The 22,100-nt window shown below is 40.4% G+C and overlaps 2 protein-coding genes across 2 annotated transcripts in view; both read right to left on the bottom strand.

The window, feature by feature from the left end:
- LPCAT2 (lysophosphatidylcholine acyltransferase 2) overlaps positions 1-22,100 on the bottom strand; it is a 28,142-nt gene that overhangs the window by 4,960 nt on the left and 1,082 nt on the right. The window contains exons 2-11 of the mRNA XM_059857121.1: positions 17,546-17,685; positions 16,315-16,532; positions 14,956-15,068; positions 12,866-12,926; positions 11,789-11,847; positions 10,578-10,612; positions 8,550-8,604; positions 5,388-5,470; positions 4,721-4,846; positions 3,484-3,637 (exon numbers count right to left, since the gene is read on the bottom strand). Of these exons, the coding sequence (XP_059713104.1) occupies positions 3,484-3,637; positions 4,721-4,846; positions 5,388-5,470; positions 8,550-8,604; positions 10,578-10,612; positions 11,789-11,847; positions 12,866-12,926; positions 14,956-15,068; positions 16,315-16,532; positions 17,546-17,685 (1,044 nt within the window). The remainder of the gene's footprint in view (positions 1-3,483; positions 3,638-4,720; positions 4,847-5,387; positions 5,471-8,549; positions 8,605-10,577; positions 10,613-11,788; positions 11,848-12,865; positions 12,927-14,955; positions 15,069-16,314; positions 16,533-17,545; positions 17,686-22,100) is intronic.
- On the bottom strand, positions 787-2,059 carry CAPNS2 (calpain small subunit 2). Its single transcript, XM_059857122.1, has one exon. The coding sequence runs from the start codon at positions 1,946-1,948 to the stop codon at positions 1,193-1,195; it is 756 nt and encodes a 251-aa protein (XP_059713105.1). The 5' UTR covers positions 1,949-2,059; the 3' UTR covers positions 787-1,192.

Raw genomic sequence — 22,100 nt, 5'->3', positions numbered from 1 at the left:
CAAACCAATCCACTCCACAATACCCCATTAACATGTAGATGGCCTGCAGTTATTGGGAGGCATTTCTCACCGAGTCGCTGCTGTGTCCCTGGGGAAGGGCAGGGGCATTTGAGAGAGGCTCTTTCTCACATCTGGAGACTGCCTCTAGTGCCAGGCTGCCGATTTAACTCCTCTTTTCACATTCCAGACAGCTTGCACACACCCAAGATAATTTTTGTTTAAAGCAGCAGAGCCTTGCCAAGAAAATCTGCCTTGAGCAAGAGCTGTTTTGATCAACAATGCAATCCTTAATTCAAAGAAATGCACTTTTGACAGTTCATGTTATTCCTTTTATTTTTTTACTCAGAAGTTGACATCTTAGCCATAACTCCATAACTTCCTTGAGTGGGATGCTGCACTCTGATAAAATTTCACTCAGATAGCCAAAGGTTGACTTTGGCTGTGTGCTATGTGACTGCATCATTATTTCAAGTTTCTCTAAATATAAATGTAATATTTTAAGTTGTTTGCTTTATAACTATGTTTAGGCTTGAAGGAGAGAAAAGACTAGTTCATGGAACTGTAGGAAGGAGATCATTGCAGAAGTAGCCTCATATAAGTCTTCAATTTTGTCCTGGCCACCAGATAGAAGTGACAGCAGAACTGAGATTTTGCTTCAGCAGCCAAGCATGAAAAAGCAGAAGTAAAAAGCAAATTGAATGATTATGTAAGTTCACTGATCATTACAGTTATTGCAACTCTAAGGTTGCTCCCCTTGTTAGAAATAACTGCACAAGACTCTACCAGTGACTGCCTTCAGGCAAACAGCCTTTATTCCAGCTTAGTGACTGCTGACAAATCAGAACAGCAACATCAACAACAAACTTAGGAGCTTTTTTATGTAATAGTTATACTAATATACAAGCCACTTTACATGAAACAGTAACTAACTTTGATCCTTCCAACATATTCCCTAACCTTAGAGTTTAGAATTTTCTGAACTTAAGCAACTGCCTCATCAACAACCTACACAAACCCCTCAGAAAAGCAGACTAGTGCATGCACAAGAGGAATCACTACACTTGAAACTGAGCCATCTACTGCTAGCTACATCTGCCTTAGAAAGACTAAAGGCAAAGACCACAGCAGTGCAGCAGAGGAGTGCAGTCCTCCAGGTGTATCTTCCACACAAAGCCACTTCTTTGCCAAGCCTTCATGAATACATGGTCAGCTGCAGCCAGTCTTCAATGGTCACCCTGATGTGGCCACTTCCATCCTGGTCCAGGGACTTGAAGGCCCTGAACATGCTGTCCAGGCGCACCAGGCAGCTGATGAAGCTGTTGAAATCCATGCTGCCGTCCTCGGCGGCGTACCTGCGCACGATCACCCAGCACAGCTGCTCATTCAGCTGGAACCCCGCAGCCCTCAGGGCGTCGGGCAGCTGGGCTCTCCCAACAGTGCCTGACTGATCAGTGTCATACTGCTTGTACACACCTTGCCACTTCTTGACGTTGTTCCACAGGTACTTGAACTCCTCGAAGCCCAGCTTGCCGCTCGTGTCGCTGTCCATGACGGCGACCATGCTACGGCAGGTGTCCAAGCTGAAGCCGTCCGCCTTCAAGTCTTGGTGTCTGGAAAGGACTTTGTTCAGGATGTCCCTTAGCTCGGTGGCACACACTTCCATATCATCTCCAGCCAGCTGGGCAAACAGGCGACGAAACTGTCTGATCTCATCACTCTCCTGAGGTTCCACATTTGTAAAATGATTGCGAGGAGGTGGAGGTGGCTCTGGATTATACTGAGCTGCAGCTTCACTTATAAGGTTGACGAGACCTCCAACAAGTCCTCCAATATTCCCTGCACCTCCACCTCCTGTCAGGAGCCCTCCAAGGCCACGTGCAAGGCTTCCTCCATGACTGCTACCTCTTCCTCCACTTCCTCCACTCAGCAAAGCTTTAGCAAGGAACATCGTGAAGGTTTTCTGAAGTGAGTTACTCGGAGATCCAGTGTTCTGTAGCTCTCTGAAGCTGTTTTGTGTCTGACTTGGGCGTGGGTAGAACACAGCTTATCTGCATGCTTAGAGTTCACCATGTCTGTGCATGTTTCTGGCTGCCAGTTACGTCTCACTAGTTTCTGTCAGGTGTTGATACGCCTCTATTTCTTTTCTTCTTTGCATTGTTATGTTTATGTGATTTGAGGAACCATTTTAGAGAAAAAAATAACAAGGTTGAAACCCACAAAGCAGAAGTCTCAGAATGCTTGTGCTCATACCTGAAGCAATTTGAAACCAGCCCTGTAAGATGAGCCTGACTGTTCCTCAGTTGTGCTAATCCCCTTAAAGGTGAATGCAGCCTTGCACTTCTTTGTTTTCACAATCTTTTATTCCCTCAAAATTTTAGTGAATTGAGCATTACTTTACTAGTTCTAGTCATTGATGTTGCCTCATATAAAGAAAGTATAAGATAAGAGTATGATTGCCCTTAATTACTCTGGTTGCCACTGCACATTTCTGATGTAGGTACTGTGCTTCAGGACTCAGACTACACGCCTCAGGAGCCAATGGTCCAAAATGGGGAGGCAGGAATGACAAAAGGATGAGTACCTAGCTCTGCTAGAGCTTTAAGGCATTCAGCAGTTCAGGAAATACGTTTGACTCTTTCCTATTTTAGAGCTTGTAAAAACTTTTTATGTGGAAAAATCCTGAAACAGTTTTAATCAGCATATTCCATGGCCTCCCAAGGACAGGTGTACTGCTAAGGCCAACTGATCAGGAAGAGTGATGGTGAGCTGGGAAAGCTTTTATGGTAAGAGAGAACCTCCAGTACACAGGCACTTGCAGGACAACAGGCTGTGTGCACTGCAGCACATGTGGAGGCCTAGAAGTAAGGTTAATTCCATCTCTGCTCTAGTCATTCATACTTCTGGTACAGAGAGAAATGCAGCCATTTTTGTCATCCTCAGAGAGAAGAAGAAAATTGGAGAGATTAGCACTGACTAGGGGTAAAGCCTAAATGATCATGTTAACACCCAATCCCCTTTACTGATGGAGAGAAGCAAGAGGAGTCCCTGTAAAGTCTAACAGCACCATTGACAAGCACAGCAGGACCACAGCAGTGTTCCAGTGAGCACTCCAGTTAGCTTCACTCTGCCTTAAATGATCTAATTATTTGCAACAGCTAACTAAGCTATCAAAATGTACATAAGATCAAAATCTGCAGTTGGCCAAATAAAATATTCAGCTATTACCAGCATGAAGATTATTGTCTGATATTGGTGCAGCAACTTGATCCAAGGGATGGTTGCCATCTCACAAGGCAGAAACTAATGAATATTTTCTCCACTGAAACTTATGAAAAAAACCATTAAGAGTCACCTACCTTGCCTGCAGAAACTCTTAACCAAGAAGCATTTACTAAGCTGGACATAATGAATTATAATAAATATAGTTTTGGTAGGTGATGTCTAACAAAATATTGTCAACAAGTCATTTAACCAATTACTCACCCTGTCAAAAAGTAGAAACAGCTCTTTGAGGACATCTGAAATAGGCAGCTTCAAGTACTCAGCAAACTCCTCAATTCCAATTCTTCCCCCTTTGGAAGCACTTGCAATAGCAGCAAAAGTATCCAGCTGCTCTCTGACATGATTCCATTTTAGGCTATGTGAACATGAGAGAGAGGAGATATTTCTATACAGCAGTTCTGGGACAGATGGAATTTCAGTAGGAGTTATTACAGTGCTCAAAGATGAAAAACTGCCAAACAGGGCATGTGTGTACAGCATTTCTAATGCTGTGCTTCAGACCAGATATTTTACTTTAAATCACTAATTAAGGACTACTGCCCTCTGGTTACTAATATAAAAAGCAGGCAGTTCTATACTTGGGTATGTCAGACTTCCACAGAATAACTTCTCAAACCTGGAATTGTCTGTCCAATTACTAGGCTGCTCCAGCAGACAGCTTTTCATTACCATAAATTCAGGTGTAGCAGTATTTCACTGCATCATGCTCCAGGGTATTTCCTTGACAGAGGGAGCAGGTCTCAGCTCTACTAGCAAGCTCTCTACCCAAACACCAGTATTGCTAGAGCCTCAGAACTGTCAGATTTCTGCAAAATAAACCACTGCACCTCAGTAAGAATAATCAGGATTGCCATGTAACTATTCCAGATGGAATTCTATAAATGGATATATAGCACTTAATAAAAAGTCAAGATTTATTGGACAAATTCAGATTTCACCACAGCCATGCCAGGTTATTTAATGGAGTATGGTTACATGGCTCAGTCCTCAAATTCCACTGTATCCAGACAGTAAAAACTGACATCACTAGTGACACATGGCTGCACAGTAAAACTGAGAACAGTAAGCTGAAGTTTCAGTCTGGAAAGAAGGCTTTTTATTTCCTGCCACAAGCTGTCAGTGCCTCACCACTAAAGCAATTGAAATTTCCACCAAGATTACCATGGAGTGCTTCAAAAAGGCACTGCTCTACTTTTCTCACCCTTCGGTGAGAACAATCTTTTCTCTGGCAATGCTGGCAACAAAAATTACTCAGGATTAGTCCTTATTGGGATTTTCCTCATCTCTGATTTCTTGTAATTTATGTAAGTTGTATCCTTAAATACACTATGTTGCACATGGCCAAGTCTGTAGTCTGGTTATTTAACCTTTGGCAGGTGGCCATCAACACTCACAGCACTTTAGTAATTATGCTACCAAGCAATAAAACTTCCCTTACTTGAGTTTCTTGCTAATTTTGGTGAACTCCACCAGCCCAGCTTCCATGGGTAAAGTCAACTGTCCTGCTGAAATCATCAGTCTGCAATCTTCAAAAGTGTGATCAGTGATTGGCACATTCAAAGCACTGAAATAAAATTAAGGAAAAGCAAAATAAATTTCTTATATATGAAAATAACTTTTTGTAGGCAGTTTCCCTTCTCTGATATGTAAAAAAATGGTAATTCATTCTTGCACTGCTGCAAGTAGGACAAAGCAATACACACCATTTCAAGAAACTGTGAAACCACACTGTGAAACTACGTTATGGCAGCACCATGAGCTTTTAAGATTTACAGTCTTGTAAATGCAGCCCAGTAATGCTGGAGAACAAACCACCACTCACTTCTCCTTGCCAAACAAGGAGAGATCATTTTATTCCAGTTTTCTATGAATTGAACTTGATATAAAGATATACTATGTTCCAATGTATATCTTTTTTATGTTCCATTTAAAAACAATCAGGGTAATCTAGTATAGGATTTTGACACCTCAGAGAAAATCTAGAGCAATTCCTATGTATAGTACCTGGGACTTGATTAAATTGTACTTTATGGTTAGGCTATATGTGGAATTGCTGGATATAAAAGAACAGTTCTCAGAGGTTTTATTGATGATTAATTACTTACTTTGCCATGGTTTGTCGGACTCTGTTGGCAAAAAGAATTGGATCGTTCTTTTCTTCCTCAGTAGGAACATGAACAGGCAGAAACTGAAAGGGATGAGTTATCCAATCAATTCAATAGTTACCACTTCATTGGGAACATGAGCAATTCCTTATTTTTGTTTGAGTGCAGGAGAAGTGGAGAAAAACATCAGCCATGCAATGAGAAGAATGGGCACTAGAGGTCTCAGCCACCTCAGAAACTGCTCAGCTCTTCTGCCCTCCCCACACAAAGGAGGTTTACTGCAAAACTTAAGGATTGGTAGAAGTTTCTTTAATATGTACAATCAAACCTCCAAAGAAGGAAAGCATAATAGTTAGAAGATTAAATGCTGTACTGGTAACAATGTGAGCTTGAAATACTGCACACATCTTTTCAAAGATCCTTCTCAGTGATATTATATATTAGACTAGCGTGTGTGAGAGTTTCAATGTTAAATACACACTGCAGTCCCATCTCATACCTTGTATCTGTCAGCATGTGACTGATAAGTTTTCCACCCTGACAAAAGCATTAAGGAATCATAGGTCTGAGTTGTAAATAGCACACTAACTGGATACAATTTTGGAACTCCAAGCAGAAGGTAAACAATCCAAACAACCCCCTCTCCCACCACACCTAGGAAACACCCCAGCTATCTCAATGGAAACACGTTTACTGTTGAGGACTCAGTATTATTATGTAAGAACTTGGAAGCACCTTTTCACCAAAATAGCCTCTGGATGAACTATTATCTATTGTGGCATGAACCAGCACCTGTTTGCAAAGTGGTGTGTGGGGAGGAGTGCTTTGCTCTTCCTACTTCAGCCTACAATGAAGCAGACAGTGAAGCTCTGTTTACTGTGCCTTTTCTCAGCTGTGGTTATCATTTATCTGACTTCTGCTGCTCTGCACCCTGCCCTTAATTCCTAGAATATAAAGATTCCAAAATAAAGTGTTGCCCATGGTTCATTGGAAGAAAGTTGTTAATTATGTGCCAGTCTGTTGCTTTAGTTATACTGCAGGTGCTGGTGATGCATTATCACAGTGCTAACTGTCCCATATAATCATAGTTTGTCCTGAACAGCCATTTAAAGTTTGTTTTTAAGGAATGTTTTCTCTTTATGATTAAAACCAGTGAGTTTATGGAATTGGTTATCTGACAAATAACCATAAAACTTTTCTTTTTATAATTAGAAGTTGTCTCCCCTGTAAGGAAAGGAGAGGTCCAACTGTTCACAGGAATATTTGAGATTTCATTCCTTCTGTAAGCAGTTGCCAGCTTTGCTCAAGGTCTGGAATAGGTCCCTGGTTATTACAACTCCCCTTCAAAAGTCACATAACTCTTAAACTGAGAAAGCACAGGCACTCAGCAACCTCTGACGTCCCTGGGTGAGATGAAGTCATAACTCTGGGTTTATCTACGCAAACATGGTCACGGCTTTGAAAGTGCTCATGACTTCACTTGAGGCTGAGGTAAATTCCTGGCAGCTTAAACATCACCTTCATCCCCTTCAAAAAAACCCCCTACAATTATCCATAAAACCTGTTTGCCAGAAACAACAGCTGAGGAGCAAGAATTTGGTTTCTTGACCTCCTGCAGTGGCTGCATGATCTCACACCTCAGCTGCTTACCTGCTGGAGAATGGCAAGTACATCTTCCCAGTCAAATTCAGTCCTGCAAGAAAATTCTTCACCCTCTTTCAGCAGCAAAATTATTTCTCTGATCTGCTTGTGACTTAGTTCCTCTTCTTACAGAATTTGCCAATTGCTGTATTTTTTGCAGCCCTAAAACTCACTGCCAGGCTCAGTTTCATGTGCAATATCCCAGTGTGTTAGAGCTGGACTGGACATGGGCACACAGCCCTGGAGCCCATCACTGCTCCTGCACAGCAGGTAGAGGCACTCCAAGACTGGTGGGAGTGGAGAGGCTACTTGCACACAGGATAGGACAGCAACAGAAATGACCATTTCTAAAAAGAGGAGCTGGAGTTCCACCTTCCACAGGAAAAAGTGTCTCTTCTCTTTTTAGAAACTGAAAGGCTTTTGCACTGACACTAAGAAATTAGTTTCATTTTAGGGACACATGCTGCTGTGAAAGCTGCAAATTTTTTCATGTTTCAGTTTCATCTCTTGGAACTGAAACTAAATGAGATTTATTTCTTAAAAAACAAGTTTGAGTTCTGTTCTGAAGCAGGGAAAATGATGCTCTTTTTCTACTGGAAGGGCTGCACTAAATGCTCCTTGCACCCATGTATATAAATCACATAGCTGTGCCCCACCAAACAAAATTATTAGGAGAATTATCTCCTAATAATAAAATGTGTCTAATGCATGCACTATACAGTAACAAGATGCTCCCTTAAAATGAATTTCATTGTTCCACAACACAGGCTGGATTGCCAATTGTTAGCAGTAATAACACTGCTTGTGTTCACAAAGCTTTGGACTCTGCTAAATTCTGTGTTTTGCAGACAAACAGCAAAATGTGTCATTTTCTCCCCTTCCTCAGGCTCCTAAACAAACTTGGTCCACACTGAAAATCCTTTGTGGTCTGGTAAGGAATGTGTTTTGAAAGCTGCTCTTTGGCAGGGAGCAGTTAGAGTGTGGGTGCTCACATGAAGCAGTGTGGATGTTGTTTCAGTTGCCATTCATCTGTCCCTGTGCTGTGCAGTGGATTTAATGATCAAGGGAACTGGTCCCTTATATGAGGCTCAGCACAAGCACTTGAATGAGCTCTGAGTTGTAGAAATCTACAAGAGTCCAGTCTGGGGAGATGGTGAGGAAGAGAAGGTTACTTTGAAGGGATCAGAGAAATGGAGAGGTGGGAAAAAGAAGCTGTTACCTTTGAAAGAATGTATGTTAATTCTTAGTTTTAATATCTCTAGAATCCATGTGGTGATAATTAACAATGATTTAATAATGCTCTACAAATAAAGTCATTTCTGGCAGCTGTCTTAGAAACTCATCAGTATGATACATACATATGGACAAACATTAAATCTATTACTATGATGCTTGTTCTTGTTTCTGAGACATTTGTTTGTTTTTCACTAAAAATAACTAATAATGTGAAGAATGCATTTATATTAAAGCAGAAATTCCCTGGTTGCTAAATCTTAATACAAAAAGATTTCCCATTCTTACCTCAACTTCTATTCTTGTGAAGATCTGACACAATGTCATTATGCACAGCTCTTTACTGCAAGCAAAGAGGAAGAAAAAGAAATTTTACTTATTTAAAACAAAAGAATTTGCATGTCAGTAGATTAAACGTTTTAAAGCACAAAAAACCAAAGCCAGTATTAGGCAAGGTTTTTAAGTACCTTGCAGTGAAGTTTCCCAGAAAGTTACTTTTCACATTTTTTCTAACAGGGCTTCTGTATATAGCTCCTGCTTGCTCACAGGGCAGGCAACTTGTCATCTGCTTTCATGTACATTTACAACTCTGCACAGCCCTCTGGCCAGTAAAACACCTCCCTCTCTTTAAGGATGTCCATGGACACTGCATTTTAAACTTTAAGAGCTTCGATTCTGAGAAGAAGCTTCACTTTATCTTTTATTCTCTCAGCTGCAAAATAGAACCAGTAACTTCCTTATGCAGAACTGGATTTGTTAGTATTTGCTAGCCACTTTTCAAATTACAGTAACATTTACACAGAAGTGTTAATGAAGTGCCAGTATGGTCAGGACCATCAGTGCTTTTTTAAAAAGTCAAAAATTTTAGGATCAACAGATAAGCTCTGGGGAGGAAGAAACTGCTAAAGAGGATAAGCATAGTCACTTCTACTTCTGACTTGCTCTTTTCACTGTGATTTTTAAGCAGAAATGCACATTTGATCTTTACAGCAGGTATATTTTAATAGAAAACTTTCAAGCAGTCTTTCTCTGTTCTTGTTTTAGACAAAATAGAAAAGAAAAGGGAAAAGGCAAGAAAACCTATGGGATTCTGTCTATCTCCTGCACAAGTCCACTCTTAATGCTTGATTTTCAAACACATAACATCAGGTATTCCTTCCAGCAAGGCACAAAGTAAGGAATAAGTAGTAAGTGAAAGCAGGAACTGTGTCAGGAGGTTTCTGAGGAGACCAGTACTGTCCCGTCCTGGCCACAATGTCCAGGAAGTTTTACAAAGAGCGAGACAGTTTTGCATTTTGTGATCTACATGTTTGTGCAGGGAATATTCTTCTCCTGGTTCCAGTTAGTTTTGCTAAGAATCTATGGGTTCTTCTCCATCCATCCCTTCTCTCCTCATGATTTTGCTAAGCTTGCTCACAAGTTTTGATTCGAGCCTCCACCATCCAGCCACCAGGCTCAGAGCATTTCTCCATTCTGAGTGAATGGGCAGCCTCCTCCCTCCCATGGGAATAACTCTGATTTAATTCTTCCTTTGCCTGCTCCTACTCCATCTATCATAAGTGAAGGTACAGCTCTGTTTTAATCTTTCAGTGTAAATCCTCCATGGAGGAAATCTGTAGTATGCACTGAAATTGCAATGTTCATTAGTCTCAGTAAGCTGATAAATGTATCAGCAATAGTAGAAACAGGAAAAACCCTTGGGAAACTGAAATGGACATTTTTATCATGTCCATTGTCTAAGTGTGCAGATGTTAGGATTATATATATAAAAAAGTGTGTGTGTATATATACACACATATATATATATATTTACAAAGATAGCTTAAAAGGTGCTTATGATCTTCTCCACTAGTCCAGATGTGTTTCAAAATTAGCTGCCTTACAAATGCTAGTATATCAGGACTACTGTACTTAGAGACAATATTCCACATGAAAATGTGGTGTGTGGGTTCTGAAAATGCACATTTTAATGAATGTTTGTAAAGTGAAAAGTATTTTCCAGACATATTTTCAGTGCAGTTGTGAAGGTTCTTTAATACTTTTCTTTCTTTTGTTCTAATTTAATGTGTGAAACGGGAGAAAATTTAAAAAAAAAAAAGAGTGGTGGAACTGGAAATAATACTTTCCTTTGCTAACCCTTTCTCTAGCCATTCAGATATGAAATCTACTGCATGACAGCATTATCCCTGATATTTCCCCCTCATAAACACAGACCTAGAAGAACATGTGTCTTGGCTTAGTGGAATCTGTTTGGCAGACTTTAGCAACAGGGGAAAAAATTCTGTATGTAATTTTCAGCAGGATTAAGAAACTTACAATGAATAGCCCTGCCATGTCCAGGTCACAGTATCCTGAGGAAAAAATAAAACACAGACATGGATGACAAAACCAGATGAAAGCTAGTGAGCAGATAAGTTACAATTTAAAACAGGCATAAGTTTAGTAAAACTGGATGATGTTTTTATAGGCTTTCAGTAAAAATAAATAAAGGTGTAAAGGCAAATAGGATTCCTTGCCTTAAAAAATTGGAAACAAGCATGGCAGACTTTTATAAACAACTGGGAATAACATTTATTGTTAGTTAGATATTGTAGATCAATCACTTTGATCTAAACAACAAAAGCAGAGAAAATAAAAATGTTTAAGACTTTGTCAGTGGGCCTTACCAGTCCCTTTAGAGAGGCATTCTCATAAATATGTCTCATTTAGTTGTTAAGGATATTTCTGCATAATTTATCATGCTTTTTCTTTGATTTTTTTTTAATTTCTCTCTCTATGTTTATTACTTCTTATACATTATTTTTACAGTGTGTACTGGCAGATCCTTAAATCTTATCAGTGAAATGAGATACCAATCCCCTTGAGTGGTTCACTTTTGACATTCATTTGTAAAAGGATTACACAAAGGAGTCTTTGCAAATAACAATAACAACCATATTTTTAATCCTAACAAAACATTAGGAAGTCAAAGTTTTGTCTTTCCTGGATTTGTTGGATGACCAGGTAATTTTAAAAAAGTTGAAAAGGTCCCAGCCTCACAGGCAGAGTAAAGTGGAACAGCACAAGGAACGCTGCACGAAAAGAACATCTGCAAAGCTGCTCTCCTGAGGAGGGGTGTTGCATGTACTGCATGGCTCAGCTTTGCTTCTGCTCAGAAACTTTACAAGTCCTTTTGCAGAAAGGCTATCTTGAGGTTAACCAGAAAATGATGACTAATAGGGAAGTTGTGTCCATTTTAGACTTCAAAGTACAGGCTCTGTGCCACTGCAGGAAGTTTCCAACTTCCTCCACAACACTTTCCTGCCTCCCCCCTTTAGCTAAGAAGCCCAGCAGTAATTTTTCACAGTCAGAATAGCAACTACACCGTGGTGACACTTGGGAAGCCTGGCTGCTTAGCTTAGCTTTAGCAATGCTAAAGCTCAGGACAATATATCCTTCAGTGACAATGCAAAGTATTTACTGTAGGTTTCACTTAAGTCAGGCTTTTGCCTTCTGTGTTATTAGTAACAGAAGAGAGTTCTGCTCACCAGCTTGTTGGGGTATCGGAGTAACACAGGCTGGACAGGGACTTGTGGAACAAAGGCACCTGCAGCACAAATCAGAACTAATTGTTAAACTAAGCTTAATACAGCAATTGGGAGCTTTAAGTGATCTATTTCAGACAACAGCACCTGGAAAGAGATATTTTTAAAAACACAAGGAAAACGAGAAGTGTTCTACTTCAGTTTTTTGTTTGCTGTTTGATTCGGGGTTTATGTATCTTGTAACTTGGGTTTTTGGTTTTTTATTTGTTTTTAAATCAGCAGTACAATCAGCAAGATATTGGGACAGAAAAGGGTTTGGTTTGGCTCCATCTCAAGGAGAAAGCTGCTTAAGATCTCTGGGCAGTTCAAACTCATTTTCTGTGCATTATTTCCCCACTGATGGGCATTAATTTCAAAGGATGAGATGCTCACAAGGCTTCTGAGCATTTCCTGAATCACTCTGTGGTCTGATCATCACAAGTGATATGGATCTGGCCACGCAGTGATGGTTTTTAACACTTCACCCAAGACACTGCAAAACAGTTAAAGTCGTGGTGCTCTCCTTTCTTAACTGAGGGGCAGCACAACAATCTAATGATCATTGGTGCAATGAAGTATGTTTCTCTGTTAAAAATGATTTGTTGTCTTGGCTTGCTAAGTGCTATGCAAAGACATTTTGTAACTTGGCTGCTTAGTCTTGCATGGCAAAATTTACAGGAATCTAAGATAGCCCAACTGTTAGCTGAGATAAAAGAACATCATTTAAGTTCATACATTCATCTCATAACAATCCTAGTTGAGTTTCTGAGTAAATAAATTAGATGAAAACTGTACCCAGAAAAGTCCCTCAACTAACTATCCATACATGTGACAGATATTTTGCATCCTACACAACAGCACAAAGCAGAGAAGTAAGCTGACTAGTATAAAAGAGTGGGTTTAGTGCCACTGAAACTTTAATAATGTAAGAGATTACAACAGAGCTGTTGTGGATGATGTACCTTCACAAGTTCAGTCCTTACTACAACTAGCAAATTAGTATCACATATTTTTTCCCAACAACGGGATAAAATCTCTCACCTTGTTTAAATGTGATCAGGCAGGATCGGTTTGTGCAGGTGCCTTCTGGGAAAATCAGTATCTTGGATTTAAAGAGAGAGAAAAATATATACACACACATAGATTTCATGAAAGGATTATACCTTATATTATATCTGTTATGCACAGGCTGACCTTATGCAAGCTCTGTTTACTGTATTACAAGAATATCATTACTGTTTCCAAAGGAAACAAACATATTAATGAAGGATGCTGACAATATTATTAACCTGGTCCATTGTGACTTGGAAACCAATGCTCTCCAAGAAAGGAGTTATGGAAAAAGGCTTTTATCAGTTCAAAAATATGGTAGAAAAGGCTTGAAGTGTTTCACTTGTCATTTTAGTGTTGGTAATAATAAATTGTTCCTCTGACAGCAGTTCCTTATTGAGTTGCTGGGTGTATAAATAGAGGAGTTTGGGCTGAAGGAAGTACATAAGTACTTGGGCATGTACAGGCGAAGATGCTATCAGTGAGATGCCAGCTGTGATGAGAACACAGCTTGAGCAGCACAGCAAAAGGCAGAGAAGGCATGTGCTGTGAGGCAGAGCTTCAAAGGCATTACACACCACAGCAACCTCTGAACCCCAGTGACTCAGACACACCAGCACCCAGAAGGTTTCTGGATCAGTGTCTGAGATAGTACATGAAGTGCATGGGCAACTGCAGTGTGATACACTGCATCTGGAACACAAGCTTTGTATTTTTCATAAAACTACAGGATCATAAGCAGCATTCTAAAAACACCCCAGCACGAAATGGTCTGGATCAAGGTGTGCTCCCACTTCAGTCTGAATGAACAGATCAAGGCCAGCTGTGAGAGAGGCCTCAGCAGGTCACACCCAAGGGACACACACTGTTCAAGGGTATGACAGAGGCAACTGCACACAGCAAATTACAGCCAGTCCTCCATGACACATCCTGTCATCAGAAAGTGTGGCCAGGGCACAGGACTAGGAATCACCCAGTGACACCCTCAGTTGTACTGCTGACTCAGTCTTGGAGATTCCCAGATTACTTGACTCATAATCTATTTATGCCACAATACATATCTAGGTTTCATCCCGAGTGCAGCACTGGTGCAGGAGCCCATTTCCCTTTCCTCCCCATGTTGCTTTCAGCAGAGATCAGGTCTACCGGGGCATTTACCTAAAAGTGTTTAGGAAATCATAAGCACCAGGGTAGTCTGTAAACCCAGTATTAAAAAAATTTGGCATGTGCATGTTTAACTGAAAAATTTCAAAAAATAACGAGGCTCTCAAAATTATTTAGAGCAATTGTGTTAGAAAAATACATTTATGAGTCAAAGTACCCTAAATGTTAAAAAAGCTTTTAGAAAGGTACTTATGAAGTAAAAATGTATGAAATGTGTAAATAATGCCATTACAAAAAAAATTAGGTCTTCCTACATTTTTCTATAATGCCTTCCAAAAAAAAAAAGGTGTTGGTCTTCCCTACTTAAATGGTCTCTGTTTCTAGAGACTGTTTATAAAGTAGAGCAGTAAACAGCAGGTCTAGCTGTCACAGGTACCTCCTACTGAAGTTTATTATCTTCACTTCCACTCAATTTTCCTCAAAAGCCACTCAGTCGAACAAAAGTGAAGGAAAATTCTTCTACCTTGTCTAAACTCTATGTGAGAAACTGAAGTTTTGGGCTAAAGTAGTTTGTACTAATCTTGGACAGTCTGGGTTACCCATCTCATCAACTGCTCATCCTCTACCTGGTGTGAGCACAGCTCTGTGGTCCAGCTTCAGAATACTGATCCACACATACCAGTGCAATTCACCTGCTGCACTGAAGGCAGCCTGTTAAGACTTGAAAAGGGAAAAGAGAAAGTCAAGAGCACCTGCATTTGCAACAGCAATTGGTACTGGTAGGATTTAACTGATCCATTTGTCCCAACAAAACTCCTCTGGACCCCAGATATTTCCCTTCTTAACCCTTTCATATACCTGAGAGCTGACTCCATTTCTGTACATTTTAAGAATCCTATCCAGCTGGTCACTTGTGATGCCCAATGACCAGGGAAGAGGAATACATGAAAGAAGAGAATCACTGGTGTGTTTGGTACCTGTGGCCACTGGCCCCTCGACAATGCCCGCCTGGTTATCTCAGCAACCGTGTTCTTCCGCGAGTCCGGGTCCTGGCGAGAAACTGCTACAGGCTGGAGGGATCTTAAAATTGCTGTGAAACAGATTAAAGAAATTGCCTTATACTAGTGCTTAGAAAACACATGGGTTCAAGGCTTCCTTACAGCAAAAACGTGTTATTTACATACTAGGAGACAGACTCCACATAAACAACTTCCAGACTAAATTGATAAGAGTATTGTTATTCTCTTTCTGCAAAATGGGAAATAAGACACAGAAGACATACCCAGCCTGCCAGCTGAGGAGCTTTACAGTAGGTATGAACATGCAAAATTCACCCAAACACATTCTAACAATATTGCTGCTATTTTTCACTAAGCATTTCCACAATTCAAAAGAGTGACCTGAGTCTGCTCACAGGCCACACTCAGGCCTAACTTAGGCAGACTGCACCCAAAATGCAGTTTTAGCCTTCCCTTTCCTGTTACTAAGCATGCACAGCTTCAGTATAAATTACAGAAAAAAAACCCCTCATTTCATCAGAAGTCTACATCAGAATATATGGATCTTTGTGATGAGAAACTTGGCAAAGAATTATCTTCTCTGTCACAGTCCTGTGCTTTTAAGCTAAAATCAATATATTCTCTGTCCATTTCTTTTCTACAAAAACACTTTGCTATGTTGCCTACTGTGTTTAGTTCTGGGTTACTGTATAGCCAGCAGAAAGTCTACAGCTGATTCTAGCAATAATGCAAATGGGGATTCTTTTTGTGCCAGAAGGAGGAGAAAATAATAGAAGCATGACTCATCTGATCTTTTCCATTCCCTGCATTTCCTTTTTGAGTAACTCCTCTTTTATTCTTTCCTGGTCTTGCTCCCATTAAAAAAATCCATAACAGTTCCTGCAAGTTTAATCTTATAAATATGGTATTTTCCAGACTACTGCAGTTTGGGTCTGTTTTGAAATAACCTTCACGCACATTTGTGGGCTACACTGTTAAAAGAAAGCAGTGGAACAGATTTTTTGAGCTAGTACTGGAAGAATGAAAGAGAAAGTTTGCAGCCTGAGCAGCTGTAAAACATACTTTCAGTATAAAAGAAGTTCAAAATGATACCTGAAAAGAAACAGCATCATTTCTAGGCTTTCTTACCAATTCAAAAAGATAATGTGTCATAGGAATTTCACTGGAAATAATTTGTCAGTATCTTTGGAAGACAGAGCTTAAAATCACTTAGGAGTGATTTTGGATGACGCACTTATATCACTTCTGGAGATAAAATTTTTGGCCCAATGTCGAGTTGCTAATTTGTAACTCATAGGTTTTTTCATAAATACTTACTGCCAAATACTGGAGTTGACAAATTCTCTGCTCTAGACACTATTGATGGCATTCCAGTCAGGGCACAAATAATGCCATCAAAAAAGCTTGAATGAGGAGCTGCAACAAAGATTGGTGCTTCTGGCTGACTCGCTACCTTGCCTTTCACTTTAACCTGGAATCCCATCACCAAGTACGCCGCGCGAGTCAGGCTGGAGAGGGTGGTCTGGATCATCCTCCTTGGAAACAGAAACACAAAAATCTTGTCAGTTTACAGTCAGTTTTTACTTTGTACTTCAAAAGAAAAGCCCCTAACAGATTTCCCAGTTCTAACTAGCAATGGGGCCCCACACAGGGTAGCAATGCTACTCAGCAGCAGAATGTAGGGCTGAAGGGAAGTGGGGAAGGGGACATCACCTTTTCCTGATGGAAGATAAGGCAGTGTACAGACTCTTCCCAGGTACACTATTTCTCATGGCATATTTCATGGCATTGTACCATAACTCTGTTTTGAGTGGGGTAATTAGCAGATTTAGTGTCCTCTCTACAAGAATTGATGTAACTGATACTGTTTGTTTACTGTCAGTTTTAAATAAGATTAAATGACAATGTTTCCTTAGTGGAAGATGTTCCCACAGGAGAGGACACATTCCCTTCATGGGACTCTCCCTAAACTTCTGGTCTTGCTAGAATTCACCTCCTGTGTCTCCTCCTCCTGCAGCTGCATTACATCGTGGCTAGAAGGGAACTTCAGTACTTTGAGGTCAGAAGTGAGTGACTGAAACCCAGAACCCACAGAAGCAGCTGTGAAATACCACTTCAAGGGCAATGCAGCTGAGAGGAGCTGTCAAAGCTAATTTTGTTAAAGAATCATACCATAGCAGAAATGACAAAGGCTACACAGGAGCTCAGCTTATGTCACATTACAAAATACTTGCTTAATGAATTTATTTTCTCAAATATTCCTGTTTCAGGATTATTACTGAAGTAAGTCTTGGCTTACAGAAAGTCTATAGATGTTTTTATACATATATTTTTTAGCCTCAAAACAACTGAAAATCTGCTTATTTAAAAAGGTCCACGATTCTTGTAAAATACACTTATTAAAAATTTGCTTCATATAAATGGGTAGAAGTGAGGAATCCTCTTTAATCAAAAGGAGGAGTGAAAGGAAAAAAAAGCTTTTGACCCTGGCTTTGTGTTATTAGGAAAAGAAAAGCTTAGTTTTCACAAATATTGGTCAGTTTTTCACCTTCTCCATCCTTCCAGTGGCAGAAATCCTCTTCCAGGCTGACAGAAAGTTGCAATTGATGCAGACAGCCAAGCTAGCAGTAAAATGAATGTGATGCATATGGCACGGAGGGGAAGCAAAATAATCCCCTGGAGAACAGTCTGGAAAAAAAGAGGTGCAAATCTTAAGAAGTGGTATCAACAGAAAGGACTCTGCTATCTGTGTAGCTACTTTACAACGATTTAAAAGTACTACCATTATTGCTTTGTGATTTAGTAAGGAAAGCTTTAATGATTCCAGTGCTCTTATGGGAAGTAATTAATGGTATTTCATTTTCACTTCTGAGTTCCCATTTCAGGAAGAACTGGAGTATCTGACTATTTACATTTTTGGCTTGGATGTAGCTAGAGACAGAGGGTAAACTAAGTTTGCTGGCTCCAGTTTATATTTGGACCTGGTCTGCAGCACACAACCAGTTCAGATGAGTTTGCCCAGCTGACACATATCTCTACTCCAGAGCTTTCTATCACTTGCTGCCTATCTAGAAGTGGGATCCTTAGGATGACTAATTGTAGTCTTGCCCTTTCAAATGACAAATCTTGTGTTGAGTCACAACATTGTTGCAAGTGGTCCTCACTACTGCTCCAGGGAGCTGTGCACTCACAACACAACGTCATTTCCCCCAGCTGGGACTTTAACAAAGCCAAGGTTTTAGATGCCCTGATTGCAAATAATCCTCAAACATCATCCCCAGCCCTCCCACAGGAGGGCTTGCCTGTTTTCATGCATAGCTCCAGGAAACAGGTGTGTTGGCACCATGTTGTACCACAGACAGCTCTGGTACAGGGCAGGGCAGGAAGAAATTCTTAATTGTTTTACCCTAGCACATTGGTTAGGAACTGTATCCTGAAGGTTGGCTTCATGGTGCAACAGGCACTGTGCAGACTGAGCAAGGCTGGGGCTGGGAGGCAGGTGAGCTGTGTGAGCAGGTCAGAGCCCAGCACTCCTGGGAAACCAGTAAAGGGCTCAACTCCCTCTGGCACTAATCCAGCTCTGCTGCCACTCACTGAGGACCAGTTTGTGTGCAAACCTATGCACAAAACAAAACACACCCCAAAAGAATTGTCATAGTGATTTTTAAAAATTTATTTGGGCCCTTTCTTCAAGTCCCCCAGAACTTATCTGAGAGTGTGTCACAGATTGACAACTCCACCAGTTCCAGTGTATGGGAGAAGTTACTGAAGGAGAGTTAAGAGAGTTTAACTTATTCTTGTGAGCTTACTACGTTTTATGTTTTACTGGTTTTTAAGAAAATCTACAATGGAACAAGAGTGTTCCTCTCTCAAAATCAACCTTTCTAGTCAGCTCTTTAACAATGGCCTCTTACTGTACAGAAAAAGCAAAGCTTTTTGTAAGTCAGCTTTACAAAAGTTTGCAACCTCCTAGAGCTGTGATTATTAACAGCACAGTGGATTTTAATTTACCTCCTTTCTTTAAAATGGAACAAGTGTGGTATATTTGGAAATAAGCACCTTAGTGCATACTTTATCCAATTTTTTGATAGTCAGTTGTTTCTAATTTTCCTTCCACCAACACAGTCCTTTCCCTCCCACCAAATCCCTTCCATTTTCATGTAATGTCCTCTTACCCTCCCCTTGTCACCATTCAGGAGAGGCTCTGCCATCTGGCCCTAAACCCTCTGACATTGATGAGGATTAAGATGAATTTGGGGCCTTCAGGACCCGCTTCTGTTACCACAGGCACAGTGGCAGCAGACCAAACATGACAGTGGATACACGGAGTAAATTCAGATGAGCATGATAAGCAGGTACACTGTGTTGATGTTTATGTTCTGCAAGCACTGCTGTACAGTGTGTTTCCAGGAGAGATCTGAACATTTAGGTCTGATTATTTTTTTCTTTTATTTAACATTTCTGTGTAAGTAGCTATGGAATTTTAACCATAACTTTATGGAAGACAGGCAAAGGACTGCTCTGGATCACCGAAATGAGCATGACAGGTTTGACCCTAGAGATCTACTGCTCCCACTCACTCTGGTGTCAGTTGTGGCAAATCTGAAATAGTCAGCTAGGAAGAGAAACCAACAAAGACTCCTTGCTTGTCTCCCAAAATTAGATTTGGGTTTTTTTTTTTCTCTATATGCATCCTCTTTTACTATGACCTATAGTCCAGTTCAACATTTCAGCTGCAGTCAGTTATCCAAAATGGGCAGCATAAGCATAAATCAGTGTGGTTTGACTTAGAATAATGTTTTTCTTAATGAAAAAAAGAATATATATGTACTGACCTAAAATGAAAGATAAAGGATGAAATAGCAAAAGCAAAACAATCCCTCCTTCAAAACTTTAATAAATTCATTAATCTAGTTTAGGCAGATGCACAGGTGGTACTGATTTGCTGATGCAAACTATTGGCTTTCTAGGTCACTGTGTAATGAGGCAGAGTTGGTTTCTGCTCCATCAGCTGCAGAGCAGGGTAAGAAAAGGACAGAAAAGAGGAAGGTCAAAGTAGACTAGAAAAGGGAAAGCATAGGAGAAAAAAATACAGAGAAAACTACCAAGTGTAGTTACTACTCGGTAGGATCAGAGCTGCTCCAGCTTCTGTGCAGTAATCACCAAGACAGAATTATTCTGAGTCATCCAAAGAACCTTTTCCCACATACTGAATCACCCATGTACTTTCTGTTTACTGTGTCTGCAATAATGCACATCCTGTCACTGCTGCAGTGCTGGCAATCCAGGTCCCGCTCCCAGAGCTGATTGATCTTTGATCAATACATGGGGTTATACCTCTGCTGATGGTAGGAACCTTAAAAGTGGAAAAGCAGGTCTATCAGAAAGCCACAGAATTCCATATAAAATTTTGTTCAACTGTAGCTGCTGTCAAGTTATCTCACAAGCAGCAGCAGAGCAGGCTGGGGACCAGAGTGAAGGCCAGCTCCCACTGCTATACTTTGACATCTGAAGCTGTGATCAGATGGACTGTCCTCCAGCAGTACACACAGGGCAAGACAGTGTTCCATGAGCACCCAGAGGATGTCACAGCTCTGCCAGGCAGCCCAGCTGCTTGCTTCCAAATATACTGCTTTTAGCATGCTGGTTGTGGTATTACATAGTTCACCACTGCAGAAGTCCACTGAGCATCTTTTCTGAATAAATTGGAATCCAGTAATGACTTAACTAGGATTTCTGCTTTAGATTTGCAGTTCAGAAGTTAGGACAGCAAGTGAGCAATCAGGAGCAAAAGAACTAAAACCTAGGAAAAAGCTCAACAATGAATTGCAGCCAACTTCAGTCAGAGGATGGAAACCAGAAGTATTTGACAAGTGGTTAAAAATCGTTTGGCACACGAAGATGCTTAGCACAGCCCAAGTGATCTTTGCTTTGCATATTTTACAGAATGACAAATAAAAGGTGGCTTGTAAACTATTAAAAAGGACTGGCAAGAAATTGTAAAATCTTCTCACTCACTTTTCAGTCTGGCTGTTTTTATATTTGAAGCTGAATGAAATGCAAACAGCTACCCTGACTCATTTCAAGCTCCATTCATCAGGCACACAGCAGCCTTTACATGCAAGGTCACCAACACATGGAAATCCTGCTGGGGACTCCCAAAGAAAGAGGGTTTTGAAATGGTATGTCTGTATTGGTGTATGTCAAAGGAATAGTACCAATGAGGAGACATAACAAGAGTATCCTTAACATGCAAGAATGGAGAAACACAACACTTCATGTGAACAGGAAGGGAGACTTCCCTTTTCTGAAGTTTATAGTAACACTGTCTGGTAAGGCCTTGATTCCCAGCAGGTCTGACTGGCAGTGCTGAGCAAGAGAGGAGCAGAGGTTCACTGTAGGAAGTATCCCAGTGCTTATCACCATAGGGGGAAAAGAACAGAAGGGAGCAAATCACAATCCAAAAAACATTCTCTTGTGTGTTTTTCTGCTTTACAATTCTGTGACTGTTTTGCTCCTCAGCTCACTAGCACCAGGCCCTAACCCAGATGTGTGCTTTTCCTTCCAGGTGCTTTATCAAGTAGCTTAAAAATGCAGGCTTTTGAAAGTAGTCTGTGCACCCTCCAGAAAGGACAGGCAGTACAGAAAGCTGTTCCTTTCTGGAACCTCATTAAGAAACTGGTTTCTTCAGGGTTCATGCCTAAAGCTACTGATCCAGATGCACTTGAAATGTGTTCCAGACTGCTAGTAAAACATAGGGGATAAAAGGACTTGAAAATGTTTTCCAGCTTTCTCACATTTCCTCTACCATGCTATCTTCAGGGCAAACATTGTTTATAACTTGATAAAGATTTATATGAAACATAAAATAGTTAGTTGCATGTCAGCTTCAGATATTTATAAACATCAGCAGAAAATGCTGTAATTTCACCTACACACTGATGTCCTCATTGTCCTCAATCATATATTAATGTTTGGTTCATCAGCTAATTTTTAAGGAATTTTTTAAGAATCAAAGCTTTTTTAGTTGTATGAGTATCCTGTAAGTCTTGTGTGTGCTTGTACACAAGTCATACTGGGACAGCACTCAGCTCAGAGGCCTG

Source organism: Haemorhous mexicanus, chromosome 12, assembly GCF_027477595.1.
Source record: "Haemorhous mexicanus isolate bHaeMex1 chromosome 12, bHaeMex1.pri, whole genome shotgun sequence".
In the NCBI taxonomy this organism is placed as follows: Eukaryota; Metazoa; Chordata; class Aves; order Passeriformes; family Fringillidae; genus Haemorhous; species Haemorhous mexicanus.
This window is presented reverse-complemented; position numbering and strand designations above follow the sequence as displayed.

What these genes read in the sequence shown, in the direction of transcription:
- CAPNS2 (XM_059857122.1), bottom strand. Translation starts at nt 1,948, where the DNA reads ATGTTCCTTGCTAAAGCTTTGCTGAGTGGAGGAAGTGGAGGAAGAGGT.